Source organism: Gallus gallus, chromosome 7 (genome assembly GCF_016699485.2).
Source record: "Gallus gallus isolate bGalGal1 chromosome 7, bGalGal1.mat.broiler.GRCg7b, whole genome shotgun sequence".
Classification (NCBI taxonomy): domain Eukaryota; kingdom Metazoa; phylum Chordata; class Aves; order Galliformes; family Phasianidae; genus Gallus; species Gallus gallus.
In genome coordinates this window covers 353,558-372,208 of record NC_052538.1, presented here as the reverse complement: position 1 = coordinate 372,208, position 18,651 = coordinate 353,558, and the positions used below count along the sequence as shown (strand labels likewise).

Below are 18,651 nucleotides of genomic sequence, written 5' to 3'. Positions count from 1 at the left end.
ATTACTTTTGCTAACTACTGTACTACAGAAGGCTTTTAAACTCCCTGTTTTATATGGAAACTACTGTGACATTGCATTCTCTGAAGGACAGTTGAGATTTTTATTGTTTTTCTTGTTCCTGTTATGGAAATGCAGTTTCTCTAACTACCACAGTTGACTGTGTGTGGTTAAAGCAGCCAAAAAAACCTGAACATTATTCTGTGTTTGTAATTCATGAAAGCTTTGGAAGATCTGTTACCAGAAGAAGGCCTGTGGCTCCCTGCAATACCTTTTGGTTACTCTCATAACTTAACTTCCAGTCCCCAGACCAAGCACTTCTGTAGTGCATGATGCTCAGGAATGCCTCTTCGTTGGGAGGGTGCTCTCATACCACAAGTGGGAAATTTGAGCAGGAAATATTTAAGAATTTGTAGAATGAACGGTGCAGTGGAAAATAACTACCTTTCATCAAACTCCATTGATAGCTGTGATGTCTGATGCCTGTGGGATAGGTTCATTGAGTGCATCTTATGAGGGGGGTCAACAGTGCCTCAAGTTTCTCTGTTCTGTGCTTCCAGCCATGGTTGAACCACAGTCAGTTATAAATGGATGAAGTAACTGACTCCTCAGAGGCAAATAGAAAATATTTGGGGAGGATTTGGTAGGGTGGTGTTCTTTAAGGTTAACTGAGAAACTGCCATAATGTCTGTTTTCAAGGGAAGATTATGCAAGAGAATCACAGAGTCATAGAATCACCAAGGTAGGAAAAGACCTAAGATATCCAGTCCAACCATTCACCTATCACCACTATTTCCCAGTTTTCACCAGTATTGTCCTTTAGTACAACATCTAAAGGTTTCTCGAACACCAGAGCTCTCTCATTAAGGTAGCTTACCATGTTTTGTTTTTTTTTTTAAATCAAGTCACCAACTATAGTTTGGAGCAGATCAAACAACCCTGATGCTTCAAGGCTGGGATTTTAAACTATGTGGTTAAGCCTTTATCTTGATACGTTCTTGATCTTAGGTGATAGCTTTTCTTCCACTGCAGGAATGTGCCTTCTCTTGCAGCCAGGTGTCTGTGCAGCATGAGCAAAAGCTTGCTTTCATGGTTATGGGTTTTTTGTTTCCCTTTGACTGAATTCACACTTGTGATATTGCTGCCTGGCTTGGTTCCCATTTGTGTGCCCTCTTAACAAATAGTAGACGTGGTTTTGGTTATCAGAGAGTCTAATAGGCTGTTCTGTTTTAAGTCAGGAAAGCTAAGAAAGATGCTGCCCCAAAGAGATTACTGTCTGAAGTAACATCTCAGGTGCCAGAGGGGTGGGATTTTTAGAGCATGTAAAACAGGCTGTGAAACGCAGCTCTTGTTAACAGAGCAAATGGACGTTACCAGCCTGCAGTTCAGTACAGATCTTGCTCTACCAGACCTTTACACTCTTGAATTTTTTTACAGGATAAAAACCACAATATTATCATAAAATAAATGAGGAAGAAAGATTGGATTTGGGTACTGAAAGTCCACATCACCTTAATTCAAGAATCTCAGTTGTGCTAAGGAAGGCTGGTTAAGTACTGCTGTTATGTAGTAGTGAGGTAAACAGGAGGAATTAAACTCAGCGTAGTAGTTCTGCATTGCCATCACCAGCAACTGTATCCAGTCCTCAACTCTAACGGGGATTTTTCTTTTTGTGATTGCATATTGCTGTGGCTCTGGTAGGAGATAGAGAACGTGAAAGATGGGTTGGGATGAGGAATGGCTGCACTTCTTCCATTGTCCTTCCTTGGTGTCTTTGAGGAGACACGGTGAATAGCTGTTCTTCTCCTCAGTGACAAATATTAGGTACCTTGATGGGAAGAGGTTGCCTACTCTTTTTCCAGTCATTACACATTTTTCAAGGAATCCTTCTAGGCTATGTGTAGTATAAAATAGAGATTCCTGTTTCAGGCATGCATGTGTTAACGTACTGCTAAAAAAGATGGATATCCACATGTTCTAGAGCTGGATGGAGCCAAGGAAATACATACGTGTGTTTATCTTCTGTATATGTGAAATTGCTTTTCATATATGGTGGGACTTATAAGGCCAAGATCATGTAATCTCCTTCAATGAAGCCAAGAGGAAGGTGAGATATTTTTGGCTGGCTCTATCAAACCCTAAGATGGTCCGTATGTAATAATATATCTTTGAGTAGGCTGTTTTTGCAGTGTCATCATACTGAGCAGAGTCGGATTCTTCCTTGGCTCATCCTGGACACCAGGTTTATATGACCTAGAAAAAAATATGAGGGGGGTGTGTGGGTGTGTATTTTTAGCTGAACTAAAGGGTATAATCAAGGTTAAAAAATGAGGCTGTAGCAGGAACCTCATGGAAACAGGCGCTTTTTAAAGTAGAACGGAGTTGTCATTGTTTCTTAATGGATTTCTTATTAAGGCTTGTTAATACATGTGGAGAGTCTAGAAAATGTCCTTTAAATTAACCAGCTGTTCTTACATTGTGGCTTCATAATATGCAGTCGGGGCATAAAAAAAAAGCACACAATCCATTCTATGTCTGTTTTGTAGAAGAAAAGACCAATAACTAAACTCTGAACTCATTAGCAGTGTCTACTTTTAGCAAGTTTGCATTTAATAAGTTCTCATGTTCCATGGCTTTTCTAAAAGCACTTCAGCGCAGTGATCTTTTTACAGTCCCATGTACCAGCATTCAGCAGGCTGGGCAGGGTAATAGCAGCCTTGCATTAATCAGCAGCTAGGATTTATATCTGTACCTGTGGCATCACACTAGGATAACCTAAAATAAACAGCGGGGTGTTTATACTAGTCACGTAACAAGTGTCTTTCTCTGTTTGTCACAAGTGTTTAATTTAAAATGTATCCAGTAAAGAAAAAATCGTTTGGCACTCTGTGTTTCCATTTTAAGTAATCAACTTTAAAATAGCAGCAGTACAGGATATGTTTTATAAGATGAGCTCTGAGGAAGAGGACAGATTCTTTCATCACTCCCAAATGTCTCTGAGGAGATGTGCAGCAGGTGTGGAGCAGGGAGGCCGAGCGCCACAGGGCTCCATACTCTGCTGCCTGTGGAGCACCGAGCTGCAGGGACACTGCTCTCTGCACCCCCTTCTCCTTTGCCCCTTTGTGCATGCCCTGTCCTCCCTGATGTAAGTCGTTGTCTGCATCTGGGGGCTTCCAGGTGGCAGTGGATTGGTAGGGCAGCGTGCACAGTGTCAGTGGTGTGCAGAAAGTGAGTTAGATTCAGGCAGGAGGGAGTTTGGAAATAAACAATTAAGGATTGGGGAAAAGTTTTGGGGTTACCAGTCTCAAAGCCTTAAAAATCCCACCTGTCCCATAAAAAGAGGATATTGTTTTACAGGAGTATTGCTTTCTTCAGTGCAGTGCACCCTTCAAGGCCGGCAAATATCCTACAGGACAGATGGAGTTTTAAGGCTCTGTATTGCATTTCTTGAGATAGGTGCATGCATATTCCTTGCTTGCTCACCATGCTTTCACATAACATCCTGTGCCAGGGTACTGCGAACTCATCTTGAATTTATTGGACACCTAGCACCTATTTAAACATCTATTTTTAAACCAGCAGCGTAATGTCAGATTTAATAGGCAACTTCCTGCATTTTTTTCCTTTTATGTTTGAATGTTGCACACTAAAATAGACTCAGTCAGCTAAAGATGACAGAAGCAGATACAAAGCCAGTATGAACCTAGAAGTTGCTTAGAAGCAGAAAGCCAATTAAGCACAATTGTTGTTGATATATAGTGGTAAGAAAAAGGTAAGCAGATTCAGAGTTAAGTTTGTGGCTGTTCAATATAGGGGTTCATGTTAGTGAAGTTGTTTCATATTAGAGAGGCAAAATTTCACTTCCCAAGGTTGTTGATACTTCCTAAGTATGTAAGAGGATTTAACAGGAAAATTTCTCTCATGCAAGTTGGAGTTCATACAGCCTTACTGCATTGGCTAATTCTTTGCGAAAGGTATGTATCTAAAAGAGCACATATCCTTCTAACTCTGATTTTTCAGTAGACAAACAGCCACTTTCCTAGAAATACTTCCTTACAAACTGATTTCCTTTCTAAAAAAAAAAAAACGGACTTGTAGACATAGAGCATCCAGAGGGAAGCATGAATGGACATGTAATGTCCCAGCTTCTCCCAAAATGGATTGAAGTACCATGTGTATAATAGTGCCCACCTTCAAATGCTGACCATCGTGCCAAAAAGATGTTACAAACCTTCAGTATGGGTATGCAGTGAAAGATATGTAGCTCACTGCAATGTATGTAAGAGGAGAAATAGTACTTTCATTCATTTGTTTTTGAACAGTTGTTAAGTGCAGAAGTCCAGATAAGCCATGTAACATTCAAGAACACAAACTTTCCTTAATTTTCTGATGGCTACAAGTCTAAATTAGCAATACTTGAGAAGCCTTGCCAAGAAGTACCATATCGTGTATGTTAACACTGGAAGTTGTGAATGTAAGAGGGTCAAAGTACAGAATGTTACATATACAGTATGTGTGCAGATGCATATACATGTTCGTAGGCATGACTTAAGTTCAACAAATATAAATATAATGTCAAAAATTTGACTCTGTGCCACTTGTTTCAGGCAGTTATTTGGCAGAAGAACAGGGTGTCAGATCACAAAATGGCCTGTATGTCAGTTCTGGGAACAGCCGTTATGGGCAGTATGGTACCTTTTCAACACTGCTGTGAAGATCCTGAGGTGAGTTTAAGCTTCCTTCTCCCAAATCCACTTACAGCCCATCAATGAAGAGCTAAGTCGGTACTCAAAAGAGAGACTTTGAAATAGAGAATATTATCTCCAGACTGACATCTGATTAATACATTTGATTCTATTACTTGCTTCTCTGTAAAATTAATTGGTTTGGTGATTGAAAATGCACTCCCAGAATCATCTTGTCAGGACTCATGTGGCGCTGATCAAATGGCAGTAAAAACAGTTGTGATGACAAATGCAGAATTGCTGATTGCTCAGAGCTGTCTAAGTTAGGATTCCTGGCCTGCAGGCAGGTTGTGCTCTGATGAGTAACTAATTGGTTATATCGTTCTTATCCTCGTGGCCTCTTAGCCTTCTACATATTCACTCAATTTCAGTCAGGGTGACCAGAAGAGCGAAATAAGCACATGCTTAGAAGGCAAGTTTTATAAGACAAAATAAACCTGTATTTGAAGGAAATGCTTGCCAGCTTTCAAAAAAAAAAAAAATTAAGGGCATAAAACTCTTTTGCTGCTGTTGAAATTGACGGAGTTGCCCATGATATTGTCCTTTGTCTAATATTTTCACTGTTTTTTATTCTGCTTCTGTTTTTGTTGCAGACATTCTTACAGAGGTGAGTCTTACTTCTGCTGAGACTGCCAAGTTAACTTTTTTCTGTATCCTGTAGTAGTGGATCTTGCCTACAGTCATGTAGATGAACCAACTTTGGTGAAGCCAGAGTACCTACTGAACACAAATAACTGTGCTGCAAGAAACTGTTTAGTCAGTCTTAAATATGGAGTTTGTAACAATGCTTATAGTATATACATACAGGGAATTGAGGAGGGGTAAGCTAAGTTGCTTCTCATAGCTCACAAAGATTTTCTTGTTTGTGTCAGAACAAGTGCAGATGTTCTGTTCATACCTGAGTGTTCGCTGGCTGTGCCCCATATGACAAATGCAGGGGGCTCTGCAGGGAGGACCAGGGGGTGTTTAAAAGGGACTAGCTTGAGGGAGGCGCTCAGCTTCTCATGTTACCTCTTTGCTATATCATGAGGCATCCATATTCCTTGAATAGAAGTTGAGGAACATTCCATCTCTCTCTCTGTCTCTAAATAGTGTGTAAAATACCACGTGCATCATTTATAGGTGTATAAGTGATCCGTGCATGTTGTGTGTGCACAGACTCACATTCAGAAGCCATGGATATTTATAATTTAAGCAGGCAAACACAATGAAATGACAGAATTAAGGCTGCTTGTGTAGCCCTTGTCTCTTTCCCTTGAGTGCAGGAATTGGGATAGGTATTTGATGACAATGTGTATGCCACTTTTTCCTTTCCATGTAGTCTATGTCTCATTCAGTGCGCAGATGAGAGTAGCACTAACTCTTCATTTCCTACTTGTCCATTGCGCAGCTTCCCACTTCTTTACTGTAAAGTCTATTCTCAAGACTAAATCAGTGTTGTTATAAACCTTTTGTAAGCTGTACCTTACTAACTGCACATTTAAATGTTCTGCAATAAGTGATTCGTGCATTTTAAAGACTTGCCTTCTTCCAAACTTTCCTATTATGAGCACTGCCTGAAACAAGAACATAGTTCAAGTTGGCTCCAAGGCATGGAAAAGTTGGGAAGTACTCACACAGTAGAAAGAGAACCAAAGAAAATAAAGAACGGACAGTTTGTCATGTGCAAAGCATCATCTTTGCTTTTTGCATCTCCGTTCTTGGAAATGGGTGGATCTATTTTGGCTGAAAAGTTTCAGTCAAGAAATCTTTACAGTGAAAGGAATTCCTATGGAATTCCTGGGAATTTTCCTGTGGGTTAAGTTTGGTGGGTATACAAGCTGCTGGGAAAATGGTAAGCACTGAAGAAAGGCTTACTGTCCACTCAACACAGATATATTTCAATATGTACATATATTTAATATTCTCCAGTCTTTGTAATTTTGCCTGAATTAAAAAAAATATATGATAGTTTTAATAATTAAGATCAGTTTTAGAACTCATTACTAACTTCTAATGAGCGTACTTGATATTCCTCGTGTCTTTAAATAGTAACAGCAGTCAGCCATTTCTTAATCTGGCAGCTTCTTAAGTGACTTATTTAGAGACTTTCAGTTTTGTTTTAATGTTGTCTGTACATAAAAATACTGTTTGAAGCGAAACCCTAATGCAGATGTTTGGAAACTGGAAAATAAATTAGAAGCATAAAGGAGGAACATTCAGAGAGGATGTGCTAAAGCTGCAGGATAAAATCGAGAAGCGCTGCATGTTGTTTTTTGATAATCATCCAGCAGATATTTGACACCTCTTTAACTTGACCAGTGGTGTTTGGTTATGTGCAACGTTGCTGACCAGAACACTCCAGCTTTAGCACAGAATGCTTGTTACAAGGTCAGGAGGGAATAAGGGAGCACATGGGCAGATAGCTGGTGTGACGTAGGTGAGTGGGGAGGGTAGGCCAAGTCCCAGGGATTTTAAGTCCCGTTTCAAATGCATGATAGCTTGGGTCTTATTATGTGCAATAGGTTCTGCCAAAAGAAAAACCAAAGAGATCTGATTTCTGTGTTCTGTGATCCACCCCACTACCAGAACGTTCTCTGTACTTTCCCACGAATCCAGAATCTAGCCTTTGCTTTGCACCAGCCCCACACCGAGCCCTTAGCTATTTGTCTGGGCAAACAGCAGTGGGGCAGTACCTGTGCTGGCTGGCACACGTCATTGCTGGTGGATCCTGTCTTTGGAAAAGGTATGATTACCTTTTCTGCAGAGGGGTCATTATTTCAAGGCTGTCCTCTCTAAACAGCTATCAGTTATCACAGAAATTGTCGAAATACAGCATCTTTGGGATTTCTGCTTTTTTACCAGATGGAACTTAAATCACTTTAGGGGCTTCCAAGTTGTTTGGTGGAGGAGAGGAGGAGCTGATGAGGCAGGCAGCACGAGTCATTGGCCTCATTTTGGCTGGGGGAAAATAAAAACAAACAACAAAGCTAAAAAGGCTTAGTGGAGAAGTTATATAATTTGTACTTAATGTTAGCTGCTAGAATTGTGTGATGTGTTCCTGGGCTCCTTGTCTGGGTTGGATGCACGCAGGTTCTTCTGGGGGCTGTGAGTTGTGGGTGCTCTGCACACACCCTGAAGGCAGATGATAGGGATGCCAGTGGTGTATGTAAATTTTGGTGCCCTGAATAAAGGTCTGATAACAGCTATTTAAGGTGTCCTGTGCGTGGAAAGAGAGGGAGTTCATGTTTTGATTTTTCTACTTCAGTGTGAGCTTGCTACCATCTTCTCCAGGCTGGATAGCAGTGTGTGCCTTTAGATTATACCGGCAGTAGTTGGCAGCCCTGCGGTCAGCAAGTATGTGGTTAGCTGGCATTGATTTGTTGGCTCCAACCAACTCCAACCCCAGCTGCAGACAGCAGCCTCATGAACCTACAGTCCCAATAGGAAATGTCTCAGTTGATGAGGCGTAATAGAGACGGAACTATCTTCAGCCTCTTCTTTTTTAAAGCACTTTCATTGCTTGAATTGTAGAATCATGAAATGACCAAGGTTGGAAAAGACCTCCAAGATCATCCAGTCCAACTGTCCACCTACCACCAGTATTTCCCACTAAACCATTGTAGCTCTGAGGAAGTAATGCATGCATTTGAATGGCTGGGACTCCTCTGTTTCACTGTAATTTAGCACCTCAAAAAAATCTTCTTGACATTGTCTTTTAAAGATCTTTGTGCTGTATTTGTCCTATCGTTACAGATAAATCTTTCTGGATTTCTTCCAAAAGCTGAGTCAGACAGCTCTTTGACAAGTCTCTCAAGCTCAGAACGGAGTTTTATTTTTGTAAATAGTCGTCCAGTTCATCAGAAGGAAATACTAAAGGTAAGACCCTGTAATGTTTACAGCTGCAGAGTTAGAGGCTTTCCTTATGGCTGCTTGAAAAAAAATGAATTTCTGATATACAAGAGCCCAGGATAATTGATTCTTTCTTACTGTTAGCCTCGCAGAATTACCCCTGTGCAGTTTTCATGCAGGAACTCTATGTGGTTTCCCATTAGAGGTTTTTTTTCAGAGATTAAAATGATGATTTTGTCCACTTCATACTGAGGGCTTATCAGGCTTTTATGCACTTCCACTTTAAATCTGTGTATGCATTGAATAAAAATGAAAGTGATAGTGCAGAAGCACTGGCTGCAGCTAAGCATTGTGTAGGCAGAATTTGATACTCTTGGGTTTCTCACACTGCTGAACCTTGCAGCACCTCACTTGGAGCAGCATTGCTGTTCTAATCCTCGCACCTCCCAGAAAAGAAAATTCAACTTACGCTGAAGTGCACATGTAGGGTTCAAAGTGGAGAAAAAGAATTCATTTTCAGTCTACATTCAGAGTTTTGTAGATGTAAGCCCTGAACTTGTGTTGGTGTTTTAAGTGACAAACGAAGCTAATCCTGTACTGCACCTCCATGCAGTATTTATATAACTGTTTCTTGCTGCAGTGTAAGGCTCAGTTGGGGTCCCATAAAAGAGACTGCTTCTTAACCAGGGGCTGGATGGGGTTCAGGGCACTGTAATACAAAGTAAAAATACATTGGCCTTCATTTAGGGCTGTTCTTGGAGTGGTGATTCCCTTTATTTTGACCTAAATTTTGAAACAAGTAATTCATTTTTTTTAGTTGTTTGTTGGGAGTTTTCAAGGGGATTACAGAGATAGCAGTAAGGACAAGCAGAGTTTGTGGAAAGTTGTAAATTTATAATTGGGTTAACAAAAGGAACAAACTAATCCTGTTCTGGGAAAAGGTCAACTCTGTGGTGCAAGTGTTACTTTCTCAAACAGACTTCAGTTTGGCTGAAAGAGACAGTAATGTAGTTGCAAGCTGTGTAAGTAGATTGTCTTTGAAAAACAAACGCAGAAATAATAGCATTTGGGTTGACTGAGGAAGTAAGCATTAGAATTGCAGTCCAATTTGGTCATTTTTAAGTACAGGCATATCATGTGTGTTTTTCCAAATATGATCGACGTATTTATTCAGGTCAAAGCAGCTTCCATTTGGTTCTTGGAAGTCCATCTGTTTTTGTTTTTTTTTGTTTATTTAGCTGTGAATACATGGGAACCACTAGAAAGTCCCCTTTTGGTGATTATTTTGTCACACGTGTGTATTCAAGTATCTTTTCAGCAGTCTATTAATTTGGGGAAAAAAATACAATTATTATCTAACATCACATTTTCTTTCTGTGCCATTGTGTCTACTTTGTTGCCTTTACTGACATCTCTTTACTAAATTAATCTGTAGTTAATTCGACAGTACTACAGTGTGCTGATGCAAAAGGACAGCACACGCTTATACCCTGTGTTCTTTCTGAATATTACTGTACCTGCCTCTGCTGTGGATGTGAACGTAACGCCTGATAAAACTGAAGTTCTGCTGCAGTATAAGGTAACTAATGTCTTATTCTGCTGTTGAGTTGACATGTTTTACTTATGCACAGCTAATAAGGGCTTCTGGAACTGCTGAAATGTTTGACGGTAAATAGTGCTACCAAAGTTTTTTAGGAGGATTATTCAAAACTCATTTCCTAGTTGATTTTGAAGATCATTTATGTGCTGTCGCACACATGTATTTGTTTCCAGATAGCTTTATAGTGACCAAAGCTAAATGTAATTGTGATGTGTGTCCTTAAATAGGTCTCATGCTTAGATTCTCAGTGCACTAAGTAATAAACATTTAAAACACTGCATACATTATGAAGGGGAAGTTGATTTCTCCTGAATGCACTATTTGCTGTTATGTGCTTAAATAATTGTTGACATCACTTAAGTTTCAGGATATCCTGTTGATACTATCAAGACCTGAAATCTAGCTAAACAGTATGTGCCCACATTTTAGAGAGTATGTAGTGATATATGTTCTGTAAGTTTACTTTCACTTTTTGGTACTTCGTATGAAGAGTAATGCCACAGAAATTAACAAGTGTACACTGGAGTGTTGCTGGTGCTTCTGTCTCTACCATGGGCTTTTGACAGTGTATTAGGTGGGAATAGTTTTACTTGATATAGTTTTCAGCAATCAGTCCGCTGTGCTATAAAGAAAGCAGTTAATCACTTTCATGATTTCAGTGTAAAGCAGCGAAGCGAAACACCTATTTCAGAGCCTTTTTTAGCATGTGTGAAAAACGAAATGTGCCATAATCTCTTCAGATTTGTTTGAAAAATACTCTGAATAAGATCTCTTTGCTCTGTATTCTTGACATTTCAGCTGTGTATTTAGGTTTTTACTCATGCTTCTATGTGTCTTTTTTTTTTTCTGGTTGTTATTTCTGTTCATTTGTCTTGTTTTTCTTTTTTCTTCCCAGGAGTCTGTCTTACTTGCTGTTGAAAATGTGTTGAAATCTTTGTATGGGCCACTACCTGCTACGGTCTCTGGTGAAGCTAATAAAACAGATGTTACCTCAGAAGACATGTTTGTTCACAAAGCAGGACAAACAGATGTGGTTGTTAATGAAAAGGAACCATCTGGAAACAATGATCTACATGCTCATACTTCATTCCTTTCATTCAACAGTGATGTGCAAAGTTATCAAGCAGGAAAAAACACAGAGATCTGTTTAAACCATCAGATATTCTCTGGTGATACTGTACATAGTTGCCTAGAAGAAAAAGAGGCTTCTAAGAATGATGCCTTTCAAGAAGGTTCCTTACAGTTATTGTGTGAGGAGGAGCAGAAAGGGCAAAATACAACTGGTATTCCAAGTAACAGTGCTCCTGTAGATCCTGGTTCTAAAGAAGAAGGTGGATGCCTTTTGAGTTCTGATAATGCTGAAGAAGCCTTAGTCCCTGAAGACTTACCTGAAATCTCTGCTGATAATTGGAGTATGGGAAATGCATTTAAAAACTCCTCAGGAGACAACCTGGAACCTGTGAAGGTTTTAATTCCTGACGCTGGAGGAGCAATTAATAAGCAAAGTGAACGTAGCGATGAACAAAGCCACGATCCACAAATCCCAGATCCAAGTATAAGGAAAACAAATGTAATAGATGAGAAAACAGGACACATAACGGCTTATGACTTAATTAGTGGTCGAATAATAAGGAAATCAAAGTCTGCATTTGAACACTTCATCCAAGAGTATCGTTCAAAATTTGTTTCTGAAAATCCCAGGTGTAGCATGAAGGACATCCTATTGAAAATTGAAGAGCAGTGGAAGAATTTAAATGAAGAAGAAAAGCAAGAGTAAGTTTCCAGGCTTCATCTCGCTTCTAAATCTAGTAGTTAGCAATGAGCAAATGAGTCATCTGTTGTGAGCGGGAGAAAGATTATAACTTCCCTGTCACTTATGAAAAACAGAACAGAAAATTATTTTTTGTCTCTTCAAGGTCAGTAATGGTACTGTCAGACATGCACTGCTGATTTCAGTTACTTGTTTGGCCACTGTATTTGCTGTGCAGCAGTTAAGTAGGGACAGTTTCCCTGAATTGTTATTTAGAAATAACAGGCAAGAAATGTGCTTTGTGAATCAGACAAACATCAGCTTTTAAGGGCTTGCCTGTGTATCGTCACTCCAGAAGCACTGTCAATGAAAGCCAGCACAGTGATGAATGAGGCACTGTATCGTTCCTCCAGAATTTTTTCCAACCAGCAGTTCTTTTTATTGCTTTAAAGTGAGAATTCTCTTTTAGGATCTTTAGTACTTGAACATTTGGAAAACTCCTTTCCCCTATATTTAGTAAGTATCTCAACCCAGTCTACTCCGTTACTGTACGTATAAAACCCAGTCAAATGACACAAGGAATTTCTTTCCCCCCAACAGGCGTTCCAGTGCCTGTTCAGAGTACAGTACAGTTCAAATGCTAGTGGGTCCTTTGTTTCACTCTGAATCAAACCTTTTCAGGTTACAGTCTGAATATCTACATTTCCTATTTTCTAAACTGTTCTACCAGTGAGTTTTTGAAATTCATCTGCAAGTAAGGAAAATACTTTAGCCTTTTTTTAGTTTGGGTTTCCTGGTGTCTTTTTTTTTTTTGAAGTGGGGATCTGGTGGTCGGTGAGTTAAAATGTATGTGGAATTTATATTGCTGGGAAGGATCAATTACAATAACAGTTTTTAAGGCATTTTAACACAGTTCAAAACGTGGAAGGTTCTTTCAATCTTGTGAACTATAGAACACTTAGGAGAATCATAGAAAGGAGAAAATAATAGTTCTTCAGCAGGTTTACATGCTTACTGTCAACAGAGTTGCTTAAGTGTTGTGAAAATGTGTTTTCTTAATGGTACAGATGTGAAGAGAGGGGATTAAGGAAGCCCCCAGACAAAATAATGTGATTTTCACACTGCTGAGGGATTTGATGAGGAGAATGGTGTAAAAAAAGCTATACCTTTTGAGGTATAGAATTATTTGAGGTCACTCAGCAAGCAGTGTGCTCCAATCACAAAACCATGCTTCTGAGAAATGGTGTTTTGCCCACCTCTCCTTCAGCAGGAATATTGATGTAATAATAGAAGTCTACTCCAATTATATTCAGGCTTTTAATGAAACAAAACAAAAGGTTCTGCCAGCTGCTTCAGAAAATTTTAATTTGCTCCGCTTTAGCTTTTGAGATTTCATGGTTGCTTTCCTGGTACAACTGTTATGTTTAAGAGTGTGCCTACAGATTAACTTTATGTTAGTTCAGGAAGGAGTCCTCTCTGGTAGTGGAGTTTTTCTTACCTGTAGAAGTGAATGCAGTACAGCCCAGTAGATGTTGGAGTCAGTGATAGATTTCCCCCTAGTTGTATCAATACGTTTCAGCTTTGGTATATTTGTTTCACTTTCAGTCTTTTAAAATTGTGTCAGAAAATGACAAATGTGGAGAGATACATAGCTATCTTTTTCTGTCAAGGCAGCAATGCCAAAGAACTGTTGCATGTCTGGCAGTGAGCATGTCTTTGCCTACCAGACACTCTGGATGAATTGGGCCACCTACAGGTAACAACAACTGTGTATAGAACAGGGCAGCCAAAGGCTCCTGCTCTCATTGAGCATGCTGTGCCTCCAGGTTCAGGCGACTTTTCTGGCAAGAAAGCTTTCCTGGGTTCTGGACCTCTGTCCTTCTGCCACGAAGTCCCATGTTTAGGTGACAATGGATGCGCTCAGCTTCAGCATCTGTTTGTCTCTGGTTTCTTTAACAGGTCTAAGTGAATTTAAATCCCTTTCGGGAGCAGCACAACCAACAGATGTCACATAATGACATGGGATAGCCTTTTCAAAACAAGCCAGCGTTTATTACTCAACCAGAATGTAAAATTTTATGGTCTTTCAGTTATAATAGAAGAGGAAAGATTCCATGTATGTCCATATTGGCAGCATTGCCTATTCCCTTGCTTTGCAAAGCCAGAATTTAATTTCTTATACTCACTCTGCTCTTAATACAGCTTGTGTGTGTGTCTGGCCTTAATATTTCTTGCTTATCAGGCTCAGGTAGCAGTGGGAGAAATCCATCCAACTTCAATGACAACAGCAGCAGCAGCATATATCCTGAAGGTCTAAGAAAGGTTTGGAGCTACGCGCATTATCATGGGGCTAACAGATTACCTTGTCAGTGCTGTATGGTAATTCTTCATAAGTATATTTGTATCTTGGGAGAAATATCATTTTAGGTAGCATAGCCTTTGCTGTCTGTTGACAGATGGGAGCGTGCCCGTAGACTGTCGTTAGTGACTAGCAGTAGCTAGCTCCTGTTGGGTACTTTTTTGTGGCTTGAAAAATTTTTCATGCATCTCATAGCTTGTGTGAATGCATTATTTGTAGCTAATGGGGAATAAGTTAGCAATTAGTAATTCCAGGCAAAAAAAAAAAGTATCGTTTGTATTTTAACCCTTTCACTCTTAGGAAAGTACACTAATCACCTGGAACTGAGGTGTTTCAGAAGTACTCTGTGAAAAGCTGATGCAAGCAGTTAAAAACTTAATTGCTTTTTCCCTTCACAAAGGCAGGAAACACAGAAATAGAATGTAACACTTCAGATGGTAGTTTGAGTTGGTTGGGTTTCATATTATGGAGAGGCTGAATCTGAGAGGTATTACGTTCAGAATGTGGTACCTCTCTTCTCAGGTTGTGTAAATCAGTGCAAGTGACGATTGCTGCTCAGAAGTTACTCCAAACAGACAAATTCAGATTTATTCAGCTTTGTCTACTCAGTGTACCAGTCTGAGAGACCTTGAGTTATTTTTTAGTTAGTCAGGCAAAACCTTGCAGTCAGATCTTGCAAGGTTACAATTTTTCTGGTGGTGGCCTAAAATGAGAGCATGTAGGACTTTCTTTGGAATTGTTTTGGTTCTAGATCATCTTTCTCAGTACTCTTGTAGTTAAGTAATGTCATGTTGCAACTGTGTCTATTCAAAACAAAGTATTTATTGATCCGGTCAATAGTATGAATGTATTTTGTATTAGGAAAAGTTCTGGTCAAGTGATTTCATCGATATATTTTAAAAGGAGCAGATGTTTTTTGTCTTAGCGTTTACTCCATATTTTCTGGGACATGATTTATTGCAAGAAACTATTTAAGCTGACTTTTTTTAGTTAACTAAATATTGGTACCATATGTGAATGCTAGCACATAATAATTAATTGCAAATGGTGACCCTTCTGTTGACCTTAATTTTCCAGCACGCATACACATAATTGAATCAAACTGTTCCAGCAAGTAGCAATAAATAAACATGACCAGTTAAAATATTTACTTCCAATACTTACGTATGATAGCGCTGCCTTTTATTGAAGGTCAGGTTGGCATGAATAACCTGACAGAATTTAGAGTTTCAAATCAGGGCAAAAGAAGGAGGTAGCACATTGCTCCTTTGTCCTTCAAAAAAGTGAGGCTCTTATGTAGGAGGCGAGCATAAACAATCTACAGAACTTGAGCTATCTTTTTGATGCTTACAAGCTCATTAAGAATCCCTTTGGGTTTTGGAGCTTTAGTATGTAGTAGTGCTCTAACTACGAAGACAACATTTAGAGTGGTTCATTATCAAGTCACTTTCTGAAAAATCTTTAAGATTATTATGTAGAATTCTGTGATAATCGTATCTGCTCTGGGTTTGCATGCTTTTTATTCATGTGGCTGATGTTAGGCTTTTTGAAGTCAGTATGCTTCTTTACCTTAGATAAAGCCTGAGGCTTATGAAATTATTTAACCTCCGAACTCCTAGTTAAATGGTTGGACTCCACTTGAAATTTGCGAAGCTCTGGAAGCTCAAGTGGCCTTGAATAGGATTGGATGTGTCTGTGACACAACTTCTCAAACTATATGTCTCATTGCAAATTTGAGTTAAATACGATCTTTGGGATTGAGGTCAAAGGCAAGCTGCTGTAGCTCATTGTATAATGAAGTTCATGTATCCCCCTTCAAAAATTCAGATTTTCCTGGCTGTCATTATGAAGGAAAACTTCTAACTCATCCTCACTGGGTAGAGGTGTAGGGGCGCAGTCCCTGATCTCTTTTCCACCCCAGTCGTAATGGAAAGTGTATTGATGTATCTACTTGAGTGACCAATGGGAGTTCTTATCTCACTAGGAATAGATGCCTTGCCTTTTGGCTTTGTGTGTTAGGGAGTTGGACTGTGTCATTTCTTGTTTGGTTCAAATTTCTTTCCTTTTTGAAGGTATGAACTAAAAGCTGCTAGAGACCTGGAGCGGTACAACAGAGAGGCTAACAAAGCTATGCAGCAAGCAGCACGCAGACCTGTAAAGGAGAACGAAAGACAGAAGCCCAGGCTGAAGGCTTCTCTTCCCAAGCAGCAGAAACTTGACAAAATGTTGTGTGCTCAAATTGATAAGAAACCAAAGAGTAATCAGCCTGTGAAGGTTGTTACAGTGCCTTTTTCTCTGAGTGCCTGTAGACCTCAGTTTCAGAGGCATGAGAAGAGTGATTCAGATAAGCATGAGCTTTGCCTGATCCGTCGCCAGAGTTTTCCTGATATCTGGATATTTGCTACTGAAAAAAAGCTAATGTTGCTGAATCCATATAGATTGGAAGAAGCCCTGCTGCGTAAAAGATTGCTGATGAACCATAAGCTTCCAGTAGAGAAACTGGAGAAGCCAGTTGTGTTATCAGACAGGTAGAGTACAAATAAGGAAAAAATTGTACGTTATCTTTGTTATTTATAATTATTTAGAGTAGGCTGGTAAGGCCCTGTTTATGAATTCTGTGACTATTTTAATCTGTAAGTGTACAAAACATAAAAATATGCTCTTACAAATAAACAAAAGAACAATTAATGAGCAAATCTGTTCATTTTCCAGTAGAATTAAGTATGAACTTTGGATTTTGGAATTTTGGATTGTTTGGAAGTGAAGACAAATGTCTTCTCCCAGAGGGGGGAAGTAAATGCTCCACATTTTCACAGCTTCACTGTAGCTAACTTTCCCCATGGATTATGGAATGGCTGATGTAATTATTACTATTTGTCTAAACTTGGCCATTCTGTAAGGTATGTAAATAGTTGATATTCTGTATTTCTTGTTTAAAAAGACTGCTTTTTTTCTAACTACTTTTCAAAATCGTAATATCTCTTGATATCTGACATTTTAATGTGGTTTTCTGAGCAGTTTTAAAATTAAGGATATTTATTTTAACCGTTTGGGTGTTGGTTTGTGTGGTGTTGGTTTTTTTTTCCCCAGTCTTCTTGGTGAATCTCACTATATGGATGTTCTTCATAAAATGCAGAAGGATTACCAGGGATTAAATGGATTGAGTTATTTGTCAGATCCAAGGCTTGTAGCAAATGGCTTCCAGATAAAAGTGATAGAAGGTATGATGGCTTTAATATCTTTTAGTCTTATTGAAGCTTTTTTTTCTTCTGGTTTAATGATTTAAGTGATGTCTGTTTTGTTATTCTGCGTTGTATTATCATTTAAAGCACTGAGATTGTTTTCCTAAACATTAAGATTATATTATTTTGCTAGAAATGTGTTCATCTATATACAGTAGTGATTAATGGAAACTGATAACAGAATAAAAAAGGAATAAAAAACATGAATAAATAAGTGTGTGTAGCTGCTGGTATAACCTCCTATTTATGCATCTCAGCATTTCAAAGAAGGTTCTGAAATCCACATTCTCATGACATTTTTATTTCTTTTCTCAAAATGCTGAATTGCCATTCTGGCAGAATGATTAAACTGATGAGACTTCTATAGTCAAGCCAGCTTCTTCCAAGATGGTAGTTATTTGCAGAATCTTGTGTGAGTGAGTGCTTTAGCTTACTGTCCCTCTTCTGTTCAGCAGCTGAGGAGGTCCAATAAAGAGTTGGAGCTGGTTTCAGGCCTTCTTTCAGGCCTTCTTCTACTGATTGTAGCACAGTGCCCAAAGGGGCCAGTAAAGAGAGGATCAGAGGATCATCATCAGCTGTTTTGATAGAGGTTGGTCTCCACTCTGAGGTTCTTTCAGCTTAGTAAAAATTAAGGGCTTAGAGGTTTTTTTTTTTTTCTGAAGAATAACTTACAGCGATGCTGTTGGAAATCCAGAGGCAACCCACCCAGAATCAGCTCTGAGCAGCAGGATTTCTCTAGCAGAATTCCAAGAAAAGCAAACTTCCTTGGGGGCAGCACCTAGCTGTGACAGCTCAGAGAAAAGGTTCACTATAAGAGCTGTTAGAAATGCTATAGCTTCATGTGTTACAGATCCTCGCATATGTACAGTGATGACAGATCTGCTTAAACATATGGGAATTTTTAGGAGTAGGTACAAAAAAGGGATGTACAGTAACTCTTTCTGTCAGAGGCTGGCTCCTGGGAAGAACAGAGCCTAAGCTGTTTTCTTTTCTGAACCATGTACAGCAGATACAAGGATGCTTCCTTCTGAGTAGCTAAATCCTGCAAAAAATAGCAAGAGCTGTCCAGAAGTGTTCATGAAAGCAATTAGGTTGAATCATTAAGGGAATTGAATACCTGTGGCAAG

The 18,651-nt window shown here is 39.2% G+C and overlaps 1 protein-coding gene across 7 annotated transcripts in view; it reads left to right on the top strand.

Annotated features, from left to right (window-relative positions):
* The window catches only part of PMS1 (PMS1 homolog 1, mismatch repair system component), a 41,171-nt gene that overhangs the window by 15,162 nt on the left and 7,358 nt on the right, over window positions 1-18,651 (top strand). For 4 of the 7 annotated variants that reach the window (XM_040703379.2, XM_046943545.1, XM_046943544.1 and 1 more), the window contains exons 6-11: window positions 4,605-4,721; window positions 8,478-8,600; window positions 10,009-10,152; window positions 11,069-11,946; window positions 16,355-16,810; window positions 17,373-17,503. In XM_040703379.2, the coding sequence (XP_040559313.1) occupies window positions 4,605-4,721; window positions 8,478-8,600; window positions 10,009-10,152; window positions 11,069-11,946; window positions 16,355-16,810; window positions 17,373-17,503 (1,849 nt within the window). The remainder of the gene's footprint in view (window positions 1-4,604; window positions 4,722-8,477; window positions 8,601-10,008; window positions 10,153-11,068; window positions 11,947-16,354; window positions 16,811-17,372; window positions 17,504-18,651) is intronic. The other 3 variants (XM_015289159.4, XM_046943546.1, NM_001006508.2) reach the window with 2 other exon arrangements.